The sequence below is a fragment of the Lissotriton vulgaris genome, chromosome 4_1 (genome assembly GCF_964263255.1).
Source record: "Lissotriton vulgaris chromosome 4_1, aLisVul1.2, whole genome shotgun sequence".
NCBI lineage: Eukaryota > Metazoa > Chordata > Amphibia > Caudata > Salamandridae > Lissotriton > Lissotriton vulgaris.
Window position 1 is genome coordinate 407,002,022 of NC_141691.1, and position 22,725 is coordinate 407,024,746.

Below are 22,725 nucleotides of genomic sequence, written 5' to 3' on the forward strand. Positions count from 1 at the left end.
ATGCTCGACTAAGTTATGGCAGCAAAGCTTCTGGGGGTGCGCTCCTGCAGATTTGAGGCCCCTCTCTCCGCTGTATGTGTTTGCAGCCCTCCCGTCTCCCCTACCGATTAAGGCGCCCCTTAGTAATCAACATACAAATAGCTTAAGTTGATGGACGATAAGTGATAAGTTAACATACATTTTGTATGAGCGAGTCCATTGAAGAGAAGTGCGTTCGATATCCCGGCCCCCAGGTTTAAAGGCCGTCTTTTTCAACGCCGAAAATTAATTCAGTCCATTGGACGGGGTTTTTCGAAATTATATTTCCTTCAAAACATATAACACAAGTTAGGTTCGTCCCGGCCTCTTCTAGTGTCGAATCTTACGAACCTCTGCCACCTACTGGCAGCATTAGAAACCGTCTAGAGAGCTTATCAAATCCATCGAAGTACCGTGGTTCTAGCCGTGCTCGGGTTTGATTAATTTAATGTACCTCCTGCAACACGTGCTCGTTGTATTTTTCCTAACAATTTTTTTTTTAATTGTCCTGCTACGATGAATTTAAAGCTCTGACGCACACTTGCTACCCTACTGAAACCTCTCGAGCAATGCATCGCGAAAAGGCATTGTAAGAGTTCAAGGTATTACTTACATGCCGATATACCAGACACAAACTGGTAAGTGGGAGTGTCTAAAATATGCCGCCAGTGAAAATAAGTGTGGCACAGTAGGACATGTAATTTATAATCATTGTACTAGAAAATGCACAAAAAACCAAGACGGAGGGCATTGCTGTGGGGAGAGGGGAAGAGAAATGCGACACGGCAGGGAGGGGGCGGAGCGGGAATGAGGGTGTGAAGCAGCAGGGGCCTGCTAGATTCCTTGTCGGTCTTTTCATTAGATAATGCTGATAAGCATCTTCAGGCAGTCACAAGAAGGTGCAAGTAAGGGAACAGTGTCAGGCGACAATAGGTTCTCGAATGCAAAGTTTCTCAGAACAGGAAATCCTGAGGTGTTGCACTCCTTCCCGCCTTAAGATGTAACTTCCCCTCACTTCATACAAAGAGTGCAGGCGTGTGAGGCAACTCCACTTTGCTGCCTAGGACGCCACCAGCAGATGGTGCAGGGCAGGAGCACATGGGCCCATTTGTTAGAGCGCAGGGCGGTGCCAGCATAATGCGACGTCACCATTTCAGCGCCAACTCTCTTTGGTGCCAGTTTGTATCAATGCCTGGACTACACACATGATATGAAAAGTGCATGATCTAATAGTCTACTGCTTGCAGCCTACAGCCTGTCTGTGTGTCTGCCTGAGCAGAGAACATAATACAAGCAGGGCAGTGTTTAATGTAAATCTGTGAGTCGGTCTCCATTATGCATATGGCATAAATAATGCAGTTTTAGGAGGAGGCCTGTAGGTCTACCCAACCTGAGCACAGTATGGACACACATAGCAGAGAATTTAGAATCTGTCAGCGGACCACATGCCAATGATATAAGAGTGCTTTTATATAATCTCCTTCTGCGAATAGTGCAGTGTTAACATCCTGCCTGTGTATCAGTCTATGTAAATCACATGCTACAAACATGTTGTCCTTGGGGTGACCTACGTGTTTGCTTTCCATAACCACAGGCCAGGTGCACATGAGGAACCATAGACAGGCTGTGAGGTTGCCCGCAGAGTGTGTGTGGTTGCTTGACATAAGTATGTCTATGTGCCTTGCTGCACTAAGCACGTGAGACACACAGTGATGTGTTTACACTAGCGTCATGATACTAATAGATAAGCTGCGTTTATTCTAACATGATGCAATAACAATGCTGCGTGTGTTCGTCTACGTCAATCCCTGCAGTGTTTGCAGCCTGCCCTTCCACGCTCATCAGGATACATATAGTGCAGTGTTAGCTCTGTATCTTGCTTACCCTAATCACATGATCCTTACAAGGGAACGATTTTCACTCTGTGAGGCTGACTTCCCTATGTATTTATATCTGCATTGCTGCACTAAGCGCATTACACAAATAGTACAGTGTGCAACTGTGTGTGATGAGGCTGCACGAAGCACTTATGCAACACAGAGTGTTGCAAGTCGGCCTGGGTGCCTGCTGTGCAAGCACCTGACACACAATGTGCAAACGGTTGAAGTGTTAAAACAATCACACCCAAAAGGTTTAATAGTAATACATGCTCGCTATTGATTCAATCTACACGCACTGTTGCCAAATACAAAAATGAAACGGTACCTGATGGTAACATTACACTTAGGCCTTTGATCCTTGGACGCCTTATGCTTTATTAAGAACTCCTGGCAAAACAATTTAAAGTCCCATACGAGCTGCCAGTAAATTGATGAGAGATGGCGACTGCAAGCGCACGCTGGAGGAGACACTGTGAGCACAGACAATTCTCTTTTTCTCGGCAATTATAATCATGAACGATTACATTCAATGACTTGTTTTGCTTGCTGGCATGGTTTCACTGTCCCACTGGTATATAAGGGGCAGGTTACACCCAGTCCTTAATAAAAGGCTGTTCTGGGAGAGGGTTGTGGCAATCAGGGTATTAAACCATCCTTTTGTGTCCTGTACTCTAATGGGCAAGATTAATCTCTTTTCCCTTCGCGTTATTTAAAAGATCCATTCCCCTCTGCCACTTCTGTTTATGCAGCCTTGGCAATTGTGTTATATTACTTTTAATTCAGTGGGCCAGCCCAGGATATAAAGCCATGGTGACGTGGCAAGCTATATTTCAATAGGAACTTCTGTCATTATTAAAGATGCCATTCCCAGGCTGGCTCCAGCTTTCCCCCTGGGAGGCAAAGGCGTGAAGGGACTTGTGTGCGAGCCAACTGTACACAGACAGGGGGGAAATAATGGTATTCATCACAGCTGACGGTTACAAATCTGCATATGCAAGAGCGAGAGATGGAGGGGAGGGGAAGGAGGGAGTAAAGGGGGCAGGAAACGAGGGGCATATGAACAGGTAGTAGAGGAGACAATGAGATGGGAACTGGGTAAGGCAGGAATGGGGACGCAGAAAAAGAACACCAGGGAGAAAGCGGGAGAAGGAATATGTCGAGTATTGTTTACGTAAAGACAAGAAAGGTGAGGGACTGCAAATGGACGGAATAAGGTAAACAAAGAACAAGAGCGGCCGGGAAACTGAACGTACGGCCGGCCACCGGCCAGCCATGAATAATTAGGGGAGGAGAAGCCGCAGAGCACACGCTGGGAGAAGCCCTTTGATGTGGTGGCGGCCGTGAAAAAATGCAATTAGGAGGGAGGGAGGGAGGCTGATGCGCGTGCTTGTTTGGTCACGTGATTCACGTGAACTCGAAGAAAACCGCACAGAAAAAAGCCTTAGTTTGACGAGTATTTTGAGCACTTGAATTATCTCCATTTTCCATTCCTGCGGAATGGAAAAGGCGAGACCTAAAAAGGGCTTAGCAATGGTGGTGGAAAAGCCTCAGCAACTAAGGGGGTTAATTCTTTCTTGGAATCCAAGCGACATTGATTATTTCTTGTCGTTCTGGACAGAGAAATCCATAACTTCGTAGCTATGAAAGAGATGGCGATTTCACTAATGAATTTATTCTTGTAGTTGCAATGATCTGCAATCTTGTCTTTGAAGAGGAACTCTACGAATAACAAGCACTTGCCTGTGAGTAATGCAGAGTGCCTTGAAGGTGGTTAATTTGGCTTCTGAAAGTCAGTGAAGCACTCGGATCACTGGTGCAATGCATTCCAATGGGTGAATCTGTAGGAGCTGTCAGCTGGCCGTATTTGGGATCTGCTGTCACGGATGATGGTCAAAGGATTCCTTGAGTCAGACTGGAGATTTTAGCAGACATTGTTATAAACTTTGTAACTTCAAAACAACTAAAAAGGAGTGTATGTATGTGGCAAAAAGGTGGTTTTGAAATAACTAGAGGCAAGGGAAAGCTAGAGAGGATCAAAGTTATAAATGTTTCAAAACTGAATTAAGCTAGATGAGTTCAAAATGTAAAATGTCATTAACATTCAGGCTAAAACAGTCTATCAATCAGAAGTTACAATTGTCAATTTTGTTGAGACATGAAGAAACACCTTTAAACATGAGGTAGCAGCTTATTTGTAATCCTTTTTAGGTTTCGCTGGGGGGCGGAGCCGTTAGGCTCCTCCTCCAGAGAAATCTAATGAGTACAGTAAGGCACTATGGAACACGCCCCCCGTCCCATTGGCTAGCTCCATAAATGGAGCCTAGCCATTGGACGAGGGGCCTGTCCATCAATGCCGGACCAGACACGGGGGCGTTCCCGAGATTCTTTGGCTTTTGCCGACGTCACGCGACGCCGGGAACGCCCCCGTGTCTGGTCCGGCATTGCCGGCACCCGCCTTCCGTCGTCAGCGTCTCTCCTCCCCCTTTCCCGCCCCCTCCCGCTTGTTATATTTTTATTTACGGGTGCCACCCCGTTTTTATTTAATTATTGGAGGCCGGTGCCCACCCGGCATTGCTCGGTGTTGATTTCACCGCCGCTGGCCCGGAGATCGAGCAAGAGGAGCTGCGCCCGCCTCCCTGCCAAGGGCCGCGCTGCCATTGGCGGCCCTCAGCGCAGGAAGCCAGGCACGCAGTGGTGCGACGTGGGCGGGGCCTCGAGGCGGCCATTTCCGCTTCCCCCTGCCCGGGGGAAGCCTGCTGGTGGTTCGTTGCCGGTCTCCCGTGTGGAGAGGGAGACCGGAACTGCTGGGGAAGCCGCCGCGGATGCGAGAAGAAGGGTGGCCTGTATTAGCAGCCAAAGGAGAGAACTCTTGGCTTCTCCAATGCTTGTTCGTTGTTGGGAGGCGGCATCGAGTCCCTTTGTTAGGAGGTTAGCTGGCTGACTGGGAAAGAATGACGTATTTGTGTCCACTTCCCTTTGGGCAAGTTATCCAGCCAGTGTGTTTTAGAAAGAAGGGTGTTGCTCGATTTTACACACGTGTTTGTCTGGCTTTCGGGTTTCATGCTGTGTGCACTAAGGGCCCCGTGTCTGGGTTGCGACTTAATGGTTTCTGTGGTTGTTTAAATGCATTTATTTGGTGATATGCCAACCTCCCCAGCAGCGGAGTTTACCTTTGTTGGGCTCCAACTGTATGGCGTAGTGTTGTATACTTTCTAGTGTGTTGGGCTGAGTAGCAGTAGGTTGCCATGAGAAGAACACGACTGTGAGCCCGTCACCCCGCAAGGGACCGTTGGTATCCTGAAAGCTGGGGGTTGAACCTTACCTCGCTCTGTGGTAGCATAGGTGCAGTAACCATAAAAAATATTGGTCTTCAGCCTCAATGTAAAATACAGAGCACTGGATGTATATTAGGACAGCACTATGACAACAGGTGGCTGAAGAATGTTTCAGGATGGGATTCAGCAGTTTTCCTTAAAAAACACTGCACTCGTTTAATCACCCATAAGTTAACCCTACCTGTGTACTGCATAACAGAATATGAATAAACTATCGACAATTTTTACCACGAACAGCTGTCACAGAAATTGTGTGTGCCAGGCATGTCAGAATACAGAAGGGCTAGGGGTAGAAACGCTAAGTGCGCTTCGGGCTCATATTTAACGGCGCGTCTCAATGGGGTATCCTGACAGTCTCTTCCGTGTTTAGGTGTCTGCTCTTCCTTCATGCAAACGACTGCTTTTGTTGTGCGTGGCCTTTTCTACAGAAGAAAGTGCGCCCTGCTTAGTTTAAACCGCGTGCGGGGCTGTCTCTCTGGCCGAACCACAAGCAGCAGTTTACCTCGGGTCAGACTCAATGAAACCATTCTTTGCAGTTCGCCCCCACAATGACGAAATATTAAAGCCTGCGAGTGCCTTCCCGATGACATGCAGTAGCAGACATCACAGAAAAACAAAGGCTCGCATTTATGAACATGAACTGCTGGGCATGATTTTATCATTCTGAAAGAACATTCTGATCCTGCATTTCAATTCATGCTGAAAACATTTAAGATGTGTCCTGTGCGATGGGAAGAAGTCATTTGAAAAGTAACAATGTAAACTACTAACGTTAACACACACACAGCGCCTTCTACCCAGGTTTAAATGCAGGGACCATAATCAAAAAGCAAGACACTTTGTGCTCCCAATATTACCACATGGTCAGTTCAGCTCTTATTTATGTCGCGGTTTGTTTCAGACATTTCAACAAGCAATCTTCACCTCCACTCCTGCTAAAAGAGCTGTAAAGCAATCACCCTGGTTTAATGGACAATAGGCAGATGTTAGGTTTGGTAATTAAGAACTTATAGAAACCATTTTCAGCCAAACAACAATGCAATATTAACATTCTATACCACATCTAATGTATTCAGGGAAAGAAGTACCTTTAGGAAAAAGCAGAAAGCATGTTTACCAACCTGTTGAGTTGGAGCTTTCAGTTAGATCAGCAGATGCTCTTGAGCTTAGAATCATGCAGCTTTAAGGCAGGTTCTGAACCAACATAGGCAAAAGGGTTCAGATCATTCAAATATAACTGAAGTGATCTCAGCTGTAGGGGGCCACCCCATGTATATTGCGTTTCTATTTCTTAAAAAAAAAAACTAAAAGAAAGAAAAACGACTCCTTGGAGGATTTCAGCGTGGCCGTCAGAGTCGTAACAGGAGACACATCGATTGGAGTAAGTGAGCCACGAATGTATTATTTATGCTGTTGGAAAACTTTCAATCAATAAATTGCAAGGCAGAGATAGGCCTGAAAACCATAGTTTAACACCAAAAATGTAGAGACCAGAGTGAAGTGGTGAGGGTAGAAGAGGTCTTAAACACCTTTTCTGGGCCTGCCAACGTTTCACACATAATAAAATTATTTTTTTGCACCGAGCCACAACCAACAGTATCAAACATGTATCCACAAAGACCAAATTCACTTCAGGTATGATTAAGTCAAGAAATAATGATCTGTCCTTTTAAACCGGAGAAAGCAAGTCAAGAGGTAAAGGTTATTTTCAATTACAGCAAGGACAGATAGTGAACAGCTGCTACTATACTGGATGAACTCTCCAATAGCCCTCACCGATACTTGGTCGATAATGGTTATGTGTATCAGTATTTGTCAGCTGCTTGATTCTCTGGGCTCCAAAATAGTCTCACATTTATGAATTATTTACAACGCGGGCGACAGCTATACCTCCTTCTGTAAGAAAGAGAACATTTCTAAAACTGCATACGGTCGAAATTTCATTTTTCACTAATCGGAGCTATGGCTGGCTGTAGCCAAATATTTACTCTGCTCATAAGATTGGCACAAGGCTTTCCAGTCTAGCTTAATGCATTAGGTTCCATCATTTCAAATAAGTTTTGCAAATTTTTAACAAAGCCCGTCTAAATATACTTCACTAGGGCAAATAAGAATGAAGGAAATCCACCTTTTCCACGTGGTCACTCCAGATTTATCGCCTTTTGCTGGCCCCTGGTTTTTGCTGCCTTTAGAACTCTGTGCACTTTACCCATGCTAACCAGTAGTAAAGTGCCTGAGCTCCATCTTTAAACATAATTAAATAGTTGGCATACTGGTTTGCCTCGATTTCCTTAACATTTAGTAATTGGATGTTTATTGCTTATTGCACGAAGGATGACTACAGACGTGTCACATTGCACCTCTTTTTTTCCCTTAGCTCTGAAATCCTCCTTAAAAGTTGTTACAGACACAGATTGCTCTGCTAAGCACTCTGCCCCAGCCCCACAAGCTTTCAGAGGCTTCTTCCATGAGCACATTTGTGCGGCATTGTGCAAACTTTTTTTTAGGGTTTCGCCTGTCAAAAGCTGCGCAAGCAGCATTTTGCGCAGGCGAAATCTTTTGTTTTGCAGTATGGATGTTTGTCCCGCCTCTGTTTCCCATTGGCTAGCTCCATAAATGGAGGCTAGCCATTGGAAAACAGAGGCGTCCGTCATTCTGCGAGGCGACTCGTGGGCGTTCCTGAGAATTTTTCTCAACCGGCCCTTTTTGTCACGTCAGTGCGGCGGTGGGTGGTTCCTATTTTTTTGGGGGAAGGTTTGTTTTGGTCATTGCAGGCCGACCGCCGCCGGAAGAAGTCCAGGTGAGTGCTTTTTCTTGCCGTTCCCGCCCCCCCCTCCCGCTGTCTGTGCCTTTCCCGCCACCCCTCCCGCTGTCCGTGCCTTTCCCGCCCCCCCTCCCGCTGTCCGTGCCTTTCCTTGTTCGTTCCCCTATTTCCTTTAATTTTTCTCGAATTCTACTTTAATTCTCCATTACGGAAACTTGGGCTTGTGCTACAAAATGTGTCAATGTCCTGCCACAGGCAGCGTGCGCGTTACTGATGCTGGAAGCAGGGCACTGCGCTCTGGGCGCAGATCGACCCATTTAAAATGTGACCCACTATTGATGGAAAAAAAGAAACTAATTTCATAAAACGACTGAAGAAATAACCATGCTAAAAGCAGCGCAAGTGTGGGCGAGCGAACGTCTGGGAAATATATTTTATAATCATTGTAAACGGGTTACTTTTATGGCAATTTATGGAGAATTACCCTGATGTTTGTTGTCAAAGGGGACGGATTCACAGATTTTTGTGTGTGAGCAGGTGTTTACTTCTGGATTTTTAAGTTTGTTACAACCACTCACGTAAAAACGCTCTGTGAACGGGGCTTTCTGATTTTCCTGCTGCTGACGGCAATGAGCTCAAACCACCTTCAAAAATCACTTACAAGACTTCAAATCCCAGATTTTAGTCATGCAGCTTTTACACAAACGAGGGTGGGCGGGCGTTCAGTGATCGGACTGAAAGGAGCAGACCTGTTTGAGGCGGAACCTAGCTGGTGGCCCCACACTGCACAGCCCTGGGAAGGATGCATCACCAATTCCCTCTCGCCACCATTGGTAGATTTACCCATTCTCCTGTTCGGGTAAAGGTTGCCCACCCACAAGGAACTAGTGCAGAGAGCTGGCCCAGCCCTCTCTGTAATCCCGTTGTCCGTGTGCCTGCCTGCCACCCTCCCGCTGTCCGTGTGCCTGCCAGTCCCCCTCCCGCTGTCCGTGTGCCTGCCAGCCCCCCTCCCGCTGTCCATGTGCTTATCATCTCTTATTCTTGCTGTTTCAGTTGTATTTCGTGTATGCGTCTCTATGGACTTCCTCTGCTACGGGACAATGTTTATTCTTTGCATTCTGTACAGCTGTTTAGCACACAAAAAAGTAACCATTCCGTCTTCATTAACTGTTGATGAAGGATGATTTGGAAAAAAGCCGAATGATTTATTGCTAAACTACTGCCCTTCTGGCGAATTCGGGGTTTTGGGGTGAACGGGAAGGGGGGAGTTATGTGGTAGTGAATTCTTTGCTGTAGTTATCCAAGTATGCATATTTTATTACTCAGGGGTCACAGATCACTCAGGGAGCGAGAGCAAAGACCGTAATATGTGCGGCTTAAACATAAAGTTGCATTTTTCGTTGAAAAAATATGGCGGGCGCTGTGCAATCAGAGGCATCATTGCCTTCTTTGTGAATAAGCAGCAGCCGAGCTATGCTGCTTCAAAGGCAACTTTGTGCTTCTTATTGACACCGGGCAAACGTGTGCACGAGCCCAGGCTTCTAAGTAAGGCACACAGTCATGGCAAGTCAATACTAACAGCAACATGTTACTTCCTGCATGCTAGGATGGCTGGGGCCACGCAGGAATCCCCCAGGGTCAGTATCAGACGGACACAATCATTTTAGGCACAGATTAAGTGTTTTGCCCAGAATCACAGTGTTGAGCAGACGCCGATACGCCAGAGTCGGCAGCTCTGATCGTTACACCATATCGACTTGGCAGCGTAGTGCTGGGGGAACCAGTGCAGTGGCTAACACAGAGGCATGTGCGCCCCGGATGTCATTTGCAGGGGTACTCTTAGATGCATGAGAGGAGGCGCATAAGCCCTCACACTGGGTCAGCACTATGTGTGTGGCTCTGGGTGGGTGTTTGTGGCTCTGGGTGGGTGTGTGTGTGGCTCTGGGTGTGGCTGTGTGTGTGTGTGTGTGTGTGTGTGTGTGTGTGTGTGGGTCTGTGTGTGTGGGTCTGAGTGTGTGGGTCTGAGTGTGTGGGTCTGAGTGTGTGGGTCTGAGTGTGTGGGTCTGTGTGTGTGGGTCTGTGTGTGTGGGTCTGTGTGTGTGGGTCTGTGTGTGTGGGTCTGTGTGTGTGGGTCTGTGTGTGTGGCTCTGTGTGTGTGGCTGTGTGTGTGTGTGTGTGTGTGTGTGTGGGTCTGTGTGTTTTTGTGTGGCATTTGCCAGAGATTAAACTATTGGCATTGTAAATGACAATGCCATTTATTTATCTGTTTTCAAAACCAACACATAAATAAAAATTTTGTCATTTACAATGCCAATAGCTCAAACTTTTCAAAAGGCGAAACCATTGCATTGTAAATGCTTGTTAGTAATGGCTGCCTGCTTGTTAACTGCATCTAGAAAAACAACTTGAATATAATGTTTTTTTACTTGACAGGCTTAATGAGTGCCAATGATAACAATGAAAAGGCAGTTTATTGTATTAAGGCAGGCAAATACTCTGCTTTCATAAATTGGTTAGAGAGCAGCCTAACTCAATGTACAGTTATGAATGAGCTACAATATCCCGAAAGAGCTGTCACACTCCCTATTTTGTACCACGTGTGGTAACATACAAAAGCCTATAAACGAACGTGTGTTTACCCAGAGGTAAGAAATCTTCTGAATAGGAATTTATTTATTTATATTCTTATATAGCGCAGGACTCGATCCCCGAAGGTGTATCTCCGCGCTTGCGCTTTTACCAGAGGAGCCCAATCAAGATTATACACTGTGAAGTGACTAATAGTTAGGATGTTAAAAATAAATGGGTTTTTAGAGACTTCCTGAAGGACTGAAAATTAGTAGTTTTTTTCAGAGTGGGAGGGAGTGAGTTCCAAAGAATGGGGCCTTTGTAGGAGAGCTCGACCTCCCAGTCTGGCTCTCCTGACCCTTGGAACCTGAAGTAACTGCTGACTACTGGAACGCAGGAAGCGTCCTGGACTGTAGAGGTTGAATTTTTCATTCAGATATTTGGGGCCAGTACCAAACAAACACCTATGTATGGTGCAACAGATTTTAAATTTGACACGTTGCCTAACCGGCAGCCAGTGAAGTTTGGCCAGAAGGGGGCGTGAGGGGGTCCTAGGCTGGGCGTTGAGGACAGGTCTCGCCGTGGTATTCTGGACCACTTGTAATCTATTTAGTTGTTCCTCATTGGCCGAGATGAACAGGCCATTACAGAGGTCCAGCCTACTGACTACTAGGGTCTGGACAAGTGTTTTCCTGTAGTTATCAGGCAAGAATGGAAAAACACGACGTAAAAGTCCGATAACACAGAAACAGGATCCAGCAACTTGGCTTGTATGTTCTTTCAGCAATAGTGCCTGATCTAGCCGCACACCGAGATTTTTTACAGTCTGTTTCGGACTAGGTGCTGGTCCAAGGTCCAGGGGCCACCATTCTGGAGACCACAGGAGAGTGGCCTCTCCGAACAGCATGACCTCTGTTTTGCTTACATTGCACTGGAGGCAATTTGAGGCCATCCAGTCCGATACTGCCCTCATGCCGTCCGCAAAAGATTTTTGTATTGCGGGCGTGAGGGTCTGAAAAGGGAACAGAAGTTGGGTGTCGTCAGCATAGGACACCGGGGTGAACCCGTATGCTCTTACAATGTCTGCCAGGGGGGCCACGTACACATTGAAGAGTGTGGGGCTTAGGCATGAGCACTGTGGCACTCCCTTGGTGAGCTCCCTTGAGATGGAATAGTGGGAGCCCAATCTGACTCCTTGTAGGCGACCTGAGAGAAAACTCTCCAGCCAGGACAGAGCCACGCCTCCTATGCCCACCTCCCTCAAACGACCGAGAAGTATCTCATGTGACACTGTGTCGAAGGCAGCGGATAAATCTAACAGCACCAGAATCATGGAGCCACCTCCATCCAGTGCCATCCTGATGTTATCGGTCACTGAGAGGAGGGCAGATTCGGTGCTGTGATTGGGTCTAAACCCAGATTGAGAATAGTCTAGACCCTCCGCTGTCTCGATGTAATTAGACAGATGGGTGTGCAAAATGCCTCCCGGTCATTTTGCTAAGGTATGGCAGGAGAGAGATGGGTCGGAGGTTTGAAAGGTCTGTCCAAGGAAGTGCTGCGTTCTTACGAATGGGGTTCACCACCGCTTTCTTCCACTCCATAGGCACCTGTCCTTCCTTAAGAGAAAGATTTATAACTGATTGAATCTGAGGTCCAAGCACAGCGCTCAGGGAGGCAACCATTTTAGCAGGCAGAAAATCATCAGGGGACCCCGATTTTATGTGGCTAATGAGGGATGGAAGGTCTAAATCACTAACTGCCGGAAAAGTCATAAGTGAATTATCCCCATATGTGGGCAGAATGGAGGGAGTGTAGATGTTGTTCCTTTAGCTGGAGGCCTTTGTTATTTTATCATAAATCATATATCACAGTTTGTATGCTTTCATGGTGATGATTTTAATCAGCTTTTGCTCCAGACTTGCCTATATCAGTGCATCTGTTAAATCATACAATACCGGATTGTTGTAAACACTTAAAACTTCCTTAAATATAATTGCCAACTGACCATGGAAAAAGAAACATGACTGTTGGTTTCACAAGGATTGACCGTTACTCTCTTACCAGTCTGTCCCTCCTTTGGTTGTTCCAGTTGAACCTCCTGCTCTTTTCTCAGGCGTCTTATGTTCTCAAATTCTTGAAGCAGAATTTCATCCTCTGATAATTCTTTTTCCTCCTCATCCTCACTCTTTTTTCCTTCATCCAATGTAACAGGTGGTTGCTTGAACTCTTCTTGAGCCACAGTGTCTTTACCATCCCTACTAAGTTTCCCTGACATCCATGGATTGGGGCCCTCTTTGGTCATCTGCACCTCATTGACAAAGTCAGGAATGGTATCTTCCTCAGGTTCTCCCTCATCATCACTTTCTGATACTATCTCTAGTTTTTTGGTCAATTCTTTATTCTTTTCGAGCTGTTCCTGCATCGCTTTACGCGCCTGACAACAAGAGAAAAGAAAAGCGTTATCAACAGCAAGGTAAATATGTCATTCATATGACAATTTATTAAAAATGTAAACAGAGCGATTGGTAGCGCCATGATTTAGGACCTAGAATAACAGTGTTAGAGTGGCATAGCTAGGGTAGTACTATTTACATTCATTACTGCAGGGACATTCAGTGGAGCTGAAAGTGCATTTGTAGACCTACCCACCCACCTCAATTTGTACACCAATCTAAACCAAACATATGTAATCCAGCAGGGATGTATTGTGGATAACCAACACACAAAAGAGCAGACAAGGTCTATCAGTGGTGTGTAACTGCAATAGCGACCGTGAGGCACTAGTGGCGAGCGCATGAGATAAAGGGTTGCAAAAGTTGGAAACTATTTGTCACCAAAAGGACTAAAATAATTCCCATCAGACCACCCATGTGGTGGAGTTGCGTCATATGGGAATCAATGATCATCCCATCCCAAATCTGACCATATTGCAAATGCTACTTACCAGTATGCATCTGTTCTTGGCATGTAGGGCTGCTGACATTCATATCTGTGCATAGATCGCCGCCTAGTGTTGGGTCCGGATGATTGCACATTGTTGTCCTGGAAGAGTCTTCGAAGTATCACGAGATAGGTGGCTCCTCCCCTGGACTACAGTGCGCATGGGCATCGCCTCCATCCCCAGATTGTTTTTAGCCATTGGCAGAGATGGAGTGAAGTATGTGAGTGATGCCCATGCTATGAGCATATATATATACATATGAATACAGCAGCTGCTACAGGCGCCGGGGAGGAGGGTGGGCGATATGAATGTCAGCAGCCCTACATGCCAAGAACAGATGCATACTGGTAAGTAGCATTTGCAGTTCGAGGCATGTGGGCTGCTGAATTCATATCTGTGCATAGAATACATAGCAGTCCTCCCATTATTGGCGGCCGCCCGTGCCAGCTGCAGCAGTCTGAAAAAGTGTTTTGAGAACAGCCTGACCAACAGCTGCCTGCTGTTTGGAGTGCACGTCTACACAGTAATGTTTAGTGAAAGTATGTGTGGTAGACCATGTGGCTGCTCTACAAATATCTTCTAAGGGAATGTTACCTAGGAAAGCCATAGAGGCCCCCAACTTTCTGGTGGAGTGGGCTCTTGGTGGAATTGTGAGAGTGCGTTTAGCCTTAGCGTAACAGATCTGAATGCATTTCACGATCCACCTAGCGATCCCAGCTTTGGAGATAGCGTTTCCCTTGTGGTGTGAGGCAAATGCAACGAAAAGTTGCTTGGTCTTACGAAAATCTTTTGTCCTGTCAATGTAGTACATTAAGGCTCTTTTAACGTCAAGGGTGTGGAGCATCCGCTCCGCCAGCGACTCTGGGTTTTGAAAAAACACTGGCAACTCAATTGTCTGGTTCATGTGGAATTGAGATACAACCTTGGGTAAGAATTTAGGGTTAGTGCGGAGCACCACCCTGTTAGCGTGTACTTGGAAGAAAGGTTCTTGGATGGTGAGCGCCTGCAACTCACTAACCCTCCGTAGCGATGTAATTGCTACTAAGAAAGCAACCTTCCAAGTCAGAAACTGAAGCTCACAAGAGTGCAGTGGCTCAAAGGGAGGACCCATCAGCCTTGTAAGAACCACATTGAGGTTCCATTCCGGAGCTGGTGGTGTCCGTGGTGGAATGACCCTTTTGAGTCCTTCCAGAAAAGCCTTGATAGCAGGGACCTTAAAAAGTGATAGGTGTTGCCTATTCTGGAGGTATGCTGCCATTGCAGACAAGTGAATGCGGATGGAAGAATACGCTAAATTGCATTGGTACAGGTGGAACAGGTAACAAATGATGTTCTGAATGGAAGCATCTAGCGGTTCAATATCGTGGTTTACACAGTAAATGACAAACCGCTTCCATTTAGCCGCATAATAGGCTCTAGTAGTGGGCTTCCTTGCCTCCCGAATGATGTCCATGCAATCGGGGGGAAGATTGAGGTAGCCAAACTCTAGGACTTCAGGAGCCAGATCGCCAGGTTGAGCTGTTGCGGATCTGGGTGCTGAATGTCGCCATGGCTCTGCGTCAGAAGGCTGGGAGTGAGATGAAGCCTTTGATGCGGTACCACGGAGAGTTCCAGAAACGTGGTGTACCATGGTTGGCGAGCCCACGTTGAAGCAACCAGGATGAGAGTCATCGAGTGCTGCCTGAGTTTGCGTGCCACCAGCGGTATCAGAGGTGCTGGGGGAAAAGCGTACGCAAATCTGCCTGACCAGTTCATCCACATCGCATTGCCCTGCGATTGCGGGTGTGGGAACCTGGCGGCGAAGCTTTGGCATTTTGCGTTCTCCTTTGTGGCGAACAGGTCTGTCTCTGGATGACCCCACTTTTGGAAGTACGGTTGGAGTACTGATGGATGTATCTCCCACTCGTGCATTTGGTGGCTGTGCCTGCTGAGCAGGTCCGCCATCTGGTTGTCCTTGCCCGGGAGATGCTCGGCCATGAGGAAGATGTTCCTCTGAATGGCCCACTTCCACATGCTCTGAGCCAGATGAGACAGCTGCGGAGAGTGTGTGCCCCCCTGTTTCTGAATGTAGTACATGGCCGTCATGTTGTCCGTCCGGATCAACACGACCTTGTTGCACAGATGTACTTTGAATGCCTTCAAGGCCATGAAGATTGCCATCAGTTCCAAAACGTTGATGTGCATCTTCCTTTGCTGTAGTGTCCATAGTCCCTGCACTGTGTAGTGGAGTACATGCGCTCCCCATCCCTGGAGAGAAGCGTCCGTTGTCAGGATAATCTGTGGCACAGGCTCCTGGAACGGTCGGCCCTTGCAAAGGTTTTGTGGATTCCACCAATGCAGAGAGTTGTACACCCGACCGCTCACCAACACTAGGTCTGTTAGTTGCCCATGAGCCTGAGTCCACTGACGTGCTAAGCACTCCTGAAGCGGACGCATATGTAGTCTCGCGTGCCGGACGATGGAGATGCAGGAGGCCATCATGCCTATCAACTGCATGAACACCTTCGCTGGAAGCGAGTGCTGAGGTCTGAATCGTTGGATCAGAGTTTGGATACTGGCGATTCTCACTGAATTCGGCTGCGCAGTGGCTGCCAGAGTGTCTATTGTCGCGCCCAGATAGTGCTGTATATGGGCGGGTTGAAGATGGGATTTTGGATAGTTCAGCGAGAATCCCAGATCGTGCAGGAGATGAATGGTGCGGGACACGTGGTCGGTGCACTGCTGTTCTGACTTTGCCTGAATGAGCCAGTCGTCCAGATAGGGATAGACGTGGACGTTCTGGCGTCGTAGATGCGCCGCCACAGTCGCCAGGCACTTTGTAAAGACTCTTGGTGCTGTGGTGACCCCGAAAGGCAGAACCCTGAACTGGTAGTGCTGGTCTTGAATCATGAATCTGAGGTACTTCCTGTGGGAAGGATGCAGGGGGATATGAAAGTATGCATCCTTCAGATCCAGCGCAGCCAGGAAGTCCCCCTGTCGAAGCAGGGGGAGGACCTGCTGCAACGTGAGCATATGGAAGTGCTCCGATAGAATGTACCAGTTGAGGGGCCTGAGGTCCAGGATGGGCCTGAGGGATCCGTCCTTTTTGGGGATTAGAAAGTACAGAGAGTAAACTCCTCTTCCCCTTTCCTGCAGTGGGACGAGCTCTATTGCCCCTTTTTGCAGCATGACTTGAACTTCCTGCTGCAACAAGTGCAAGTGCTCGCCGGACATAGGACGGTTTCTTGGAGGCATGTTTGGTGGAGTGGAAGTAAGTTCCAGACAGTAACCGTACTGGATAAGAGACTTGACCCACCTGTCCGTGGTGATGGATTTCCACGCGGGCAGGAACTGCTGGAGTCTCCCCCCGACCGGTGTTGTGTGGTCGGGGGCAGTGACAAGGCGTCACTGTTTGTTGGCGGTGGAGGACCTGGAGCTGTTGTTTCCACGTTCCCTGCCTTTGACGTTGTTGCCCCTGTAACCACCTCTACCTTTGTTGGTGTATGAGGTTTGGGTGTTGCTCTTGTAGTACTGTGTGGATTGTGATGCCTGACCCCTTGAGGTGCCTCTGTTATTGGAGCGCGAAAGGAACCACCCCGAAACTGCTGAGACTGGAGGGCCCCCATAGACTTAGCAGTGTCCGTGTCTTTCTTCATTTTTTCAAGTGTTGCATCCACCTCGGGGCCAAACAGGTGGTCAGGATTAACTGTTTGGTTCAAGATTGTTGTCTGTATATCTGGTTTGAAGCCTGATATTCTAAGCCATGCATGTCTTCTCAGCAACACGCTAGTGTTGATCGCCCTGGAGGCGGTATCAGCCACGTCCAGCGCACATTTGATGGAAGCGTTGGTGATCAGCTTCCCCTCCTGAATCAACATTTCACCTGCCTCCTTGTACTGATCAGGTAAGTGCTGCAGAAGTGTTTCTAGGGTGTCGTAATGCGCCCTATCGTAGCGTGCAAGTAGGGCCTGCGTGTTTGAAATGCGCCAAATATTAGCTGCCTGCGCAGCAATCCGTTTCCCTGAGGCTTCAAATATTTTTGACTCTTTGTCTGGGGGAGGAGCGTCACCCGTGGTCTGCGAGTTCGCCCGCTTACGTGCGTTGGATACAACCAAAGAATCCAGTGGCAAGTGTCCCTTGATGTACGTTGGATCCGAGGGCGCTGCCTTGTATTTTTTATCAATACGAGGATTGATGACTCGCGCCCGAGTGGGCTCCCTGAAAACCTCTGGCGCGTGCTTCAGCACTCCCTTGAGCATAGGCAATGTCTTGACTGACTTTTCAGCCAATGAGAAAGTGTCAAACAGAAAATCGACATCCACAGGATCTAAATGTAGGTCGACATCATGATTAGCTGCAGCTCTCTCAATTAGAGCGCTGAAGGCTGCAGAGTCCTCTGTTGGAGAAGTTTTTGCTGCAAAAAACTGCGGTTCATGACCCGACTGAGGGTCCTCAGGGTCGCCCCCGGCAGACCAAGGTTCATGTACCTCCTCTGGATCCGAGTATGCTGGATAATTGTACTCGTCCTCTTCATCTCCGTCAACTTCCCCAGCGTTTGAATGCGTCGGTGAAAGTTCCAAATTACGTGGAGATGCAGGCTCTATAGGGGCAGAAGTACCCGCAGAGTCCTTTTTGTTTTTGAGTGGAATGCGATAATGCTCCAACACCGGCTCCGTGGTGATCCTCCGTTTGAGGAGAGGGAGCTTCCCGGTGTTGGCGTCGATGAGAACCTCTCGACGCTCCTCATCTGTGAGCGGCTGGAGCCGAGGCTTCGTCACTACCAATGACGCCTTGGGCGTCGACACCACCTTCAAAGGCACCCCGGCCCCATGCTTCGGCGCGAAAGCCTTCGGCGTCGTCTTCGGCGGCAGCGTGAAGTGGATAGGCGTTTGCGCTTTGCCGGCTTTGGTGTAGGCTTCGGCACCACATCCTTCGGTTCGTGAGCCACAGCGTCCTTACGAATCCGCTGCAGGGACTCCACGACCTTTTTTGTTAAGGCCGGGGAGGGCTGGACCGGCTCGAGCGATTTCCCCGAGTCCGGAGTCGGGTCGGCGAAAGGCACGGTCTTTGGAGCCGACACATCACCATCCTTGGCCTTGACGGCCGGAGTCGGCGCAGCCAGAGCTTCGGCGTCGTCCTGACGCTTCTTCGGAGCCTTTTTCGGGTCATCGACCTCGACCACCTTCGGCGCCGACGCGGCCGCGTCGGTCGTCTTCGGCTTCGACACCGGGGTCTTCGGGTCAGCCATCTTGGCGTGGCTCTTGCTGTCGGCCATTTTGAATTTCTTAGACTTGGAGGCCTCTGGAGCCTTCTGTCCCACCAGTGCGACTTTCACTTTCGGTTTCAAAACCGATGGTGTGGACCCCGACGGCTTCACTTTTGGTTTCTTCAACGGGAGTGGCACATCAGAAATGTCCGTGGCCGGGCCCGGAGGCGAGGCCGTGGGACGATTAACGAGGTCTTGGGTAAGGCCCGAAGGCGATCCCTCGACCTGGGCCGTATAATGGGGGTTGACCCCTGAGTCAGTTTGAGGATGCTCCTCCTCAGAGCTATCCTCCACGGTGGCAATGGCCCCATCGTCGTCCCCTACCTCACCGACGACTTCATCAAAGTCTTCGTTTTCCGCGTCGTAGTTTTCTTCCTCCGACGCCGGGCTAGAGTCCGAAACTTGAAAGACATTGTCGTCTCCAACGTCTTCTTCGAAGATGTTGTCTGGCGGGGGCGCTGATAACTGGGCCTGGAGCCTAGCGGCCCGACGAAGCTTGAGAGTCTTCTTACACGGGAACTTTGAGCAGGCCATACACCTGTCCTCGTCATGGTCCGGCGACAGACATTTGTTGCACACTGGGTGCACGTCGAGGTGTGAATACTTTGAGGTGCACACCGGGCACCTTTTAAACGGAGTTCGTTCCATGTCTGGAGTGCGTGTAGGCCCGTCCGCGCCGACAGCACGCGGAAGGGCAGCAAGAGTTCGGAACTGAAGAACAGACAAACCCGAACGAAAAACGATACCGACGCCAAGCCTAAAGACCTTTTGGTCTCAAGTTACGAAAGTTAAACAACTATCGATTCCGACAGAGGGAACCGAAACACATCCGAACCCAATGGAGGAAAAAAACAATCTGGGGATGGTGGCGATGCCCATGCGCACTGTAGTCCAGGGGAGGAGCCACCTATCTCGTGATACTCGAAGACTCTTCCAGGACAACAATGTGCAATCATCCGGACCCAACACTAGGCGGCGATCTATGCACAGATATGAATTCAGCAGCCCACATGCCTCGAACAGTGTCGATCCGGGAAGGGTTGTCAAAAAATAGTCCTGTTGTGACACCAAGAAGTGTTGTGAATGGACAAAGTGCAGTGCTCAGGAAAATGTGTAAAATAAAATTGGCTACCAGGACACCGAAGAACATTACAATAGGGGTCCAAGTGTCAAAGATTAAAAACACGCCAAGTAGTAAGACTACTCAGAGGCGCTGTGCAGTACGGTCGACATGTTTCAGCTGTAAGAGCAAATAGCTCAGCTTTCTTCAGGACCTTTAAACAGAAAAACAGCTACTGCAACTACATGTGATATGTATAGGTGAAAAATAATGTACTCATCCAGAGTTACATATATAACAGGAACTAGTATACTTAAAAGTCCACTGGAGGGAAGGAGAAGTGTCTTCTTCCCAGCTTTGTGTGGGTGATGACCTCACCTCACCCGGCAACCGCTCGGGAGTATGAGGCCCCGCTCTCTCCGTCGGTGCTCTCGCTGCAGACAGGCAACCCAGTGCTTTAGTATCCCACAGGGGTGTGAGTTTGGTTATAACATCCCCCCATTTTAATCTAGCCTGCGCCTTATGCCATAATATTACCGTGTGCTTTGTCGGGCCTATCAATTTAGTCAACAGACGTTTATTATATAGTGGTGCCAATAGGCTGTGTGTTCCTAATTGGGTTCTGTCAGCCATATATGCCGGGTCGTCCTGTGGTGCTTGGAGCCATTGGTTTATCACCTTGAGCTGGGATGCCCAATAATATAACAGTAAATTTGGCAGTGCTATCCCACCGTCGTACCATCCACGGTTAAGTTTTATATGAGCCACGCGAGCCGGGCGTTGTCCCCATAGCAAACCTGAGAGGACTGCTGTCACCTTCTTAAAATATGAGGGTGGGACAAGGGTCGGTGTGTTCTCCAATATATATAAAAAACGCGGAAGTGCCTTCATTTTAAATAAAGCCGCCCTGCCCAGAAGCGTCAGTGGCAAATTCGCCCAGTGTCTTGTATCTGCCTTTAAGCGAGTGAGAGGGGGTAATACATTCTGTGTAAAGTAGTGCGAGGCGTCTCGGGTTACATAAATGCCTAAATATTTAAACGAGGTATGCGCTATGGTCAGTTGGCATTCGCTGGGTATAGGCGGCAGGGGACCTTTCAGTTCATATATAATCGATTTTGACCAATTTATGGTGTAGCCTGAGTAAACACCGTGTGTATTACACAGGTCAAGTAGAATAGGAATACCTGCAGCCGGGTCAGACAAGTATATCAACATATATATATAAACATTTTTCAGCATAAAACAGACATGATAAGAAAGCATCAGGGAAAGGTGGGTTGTACAAATAACCAGCAAGACACCTCTGGTAGGATTTGAGGTTATCCTTGTACTAATCCAACTTATGAAGTAAGTGAAAAAAGAGGTGTATGAAGCTTTATCTTGATGCGTTTTAATCAATAAGCTGATATACTGTGTAAAGAGTCCAGGAGTTCCCTTATGAGTGGACAGGGCTTGCTATGCAATCCCAGAGTGCTCTGTTAGGGGGTAGTGTGGTTGAGCAGCTAAATGACAACACAGCTCACAAAGGAAATCCACACCAATTAAAAAAAAATAGCAAGTATCTCTACAGATGTTTAGACATCGGAGTAAAATCGTTCAAGTGAGTACGTTTTAAAATATACATCCTTATCAGTTAAAAAAAGAGGACACAGTGCAATTTTTGAGTTCTGCAATGTTATCATATGGAAGGAAGAACAAGTTCTGCAAACAGGTAAAGTACATTGACTTGCAGGACCAATCTCCAGGAGTTAAGACGAGTGGTGGGTAAGGTCCAAAGCAGCACCAAAAGTACACCATCAGCGCCACGGGAGCGGCCGGGTGCAAAACAGCGTCGGAAGCCCAATAGGTTTCAATGGGGATCGATCACTGTAAAGAGAGGCAGCAGGTTCTAGCTAGGAAGCCAATCGGGGTAAACCAACAGGGGGGTTCAAGGCTTGTGATGCCCGGGGACGTAGAGACACGTGGGTTCCTCTTCTTCACGGCCCTGGGGTGACGGATGCAGAGGTGTCTTTAGGCGTTGGGTTTCTCTTACCGGGACACGTCGCGGTCAAGGGGGCCTGCGTGTGGAGGCTGCAGGAGACGTCAGGGAGTCCACGAAGGGTGAGACTAGGATGGACTTGAGCTCTGGAGGGCTGGGGAACCTTGTTGGCATTGAAGACCCACTTCAACTCGGGCTGGAGGTGATAGGTGCAGTTGTGGCGCCAAGTGTCTGGTTTTAGCAGTTGCGGAGGCCTTCTATTTTGGTGTTTCTGCAGGATGCAGGAAACAGTTCTGCTGTTCTTTAGGATGTCTTGGTCTTTATTGAAGGCAGCCAGTCCTCCCAGGTTTTGGAGGCACACAGCTGCAGGACAAGTCGCCTTTGGCGCAGACCCAGCAGAGAATGGCAGACAGAACAGCAGAGCTGGAGCAAAGTCAGGTGTTCTCTTCAGTCTTCTACTTTAGCGGCTCTTTGTGTCCTCCTTCTCTGTAGGTCATCAGGATCTGACTACTTCCTGTGGGAAGTGGGCATAACCCTGTCCCAGAATGACAATGTATATCATCTATGACTACTTCTGAAAAATTGTGTCCACTGACAGTAGCCCACCTTAGGGGTGGTATTAGCCTGGAGGTGGCGCGCCTACCTGACTAGCTAATTTTCCCGCCTGTCCAGGTACCGAGGGGGCTCTAGACAGGGGTTGGCTTCCTCTCACTTGAGGGGGAGCCACATACGCATTTCAAAGGTAGCATCTTCTTTGAAGCTCGCTGGCCAAAGAAGGCGAATCAGCAGGTCATCCTGTGTGAGGGGGTGTTGCACCCTCTTCCCAGACAGACTTTTGTTATGGGTCTCCTGAGAGCACAGGCTCTCACCCTTGGAGGTCAGAACAGTGTCTTGAGTGACTGTCTGGCAGAAATCAGTCAGCAAGCACGCCAGAGG

At 48.2% G+C, this 22,725-nt stretch overlaps 1 protein-coding gene across 2 annotated transcripts in view; it reads right to left on the reverse strand.

Annotated features, from left to right (window-relative positions):
- Positions 1–22,725, reverse strand: part of UTP14A (UTP14A small subunit processome component) — a 459,924-nt gene that overhangs the window by 110,339 nt on the left and 326,860 nt on the right. For both annotated transcript variants that reach the window (XM_086918807.1, XM_086918806.1), the window contains exon 11: positions 12,627–12,999. In XM_086918807.1, coding sequence (XP_086774933.1) covers positions 12,627–12,999 — 373 coding nt within the window. The remainder of the gene's footprint in view (positions 1–12,626; positions 13,000–22,725) is intronic.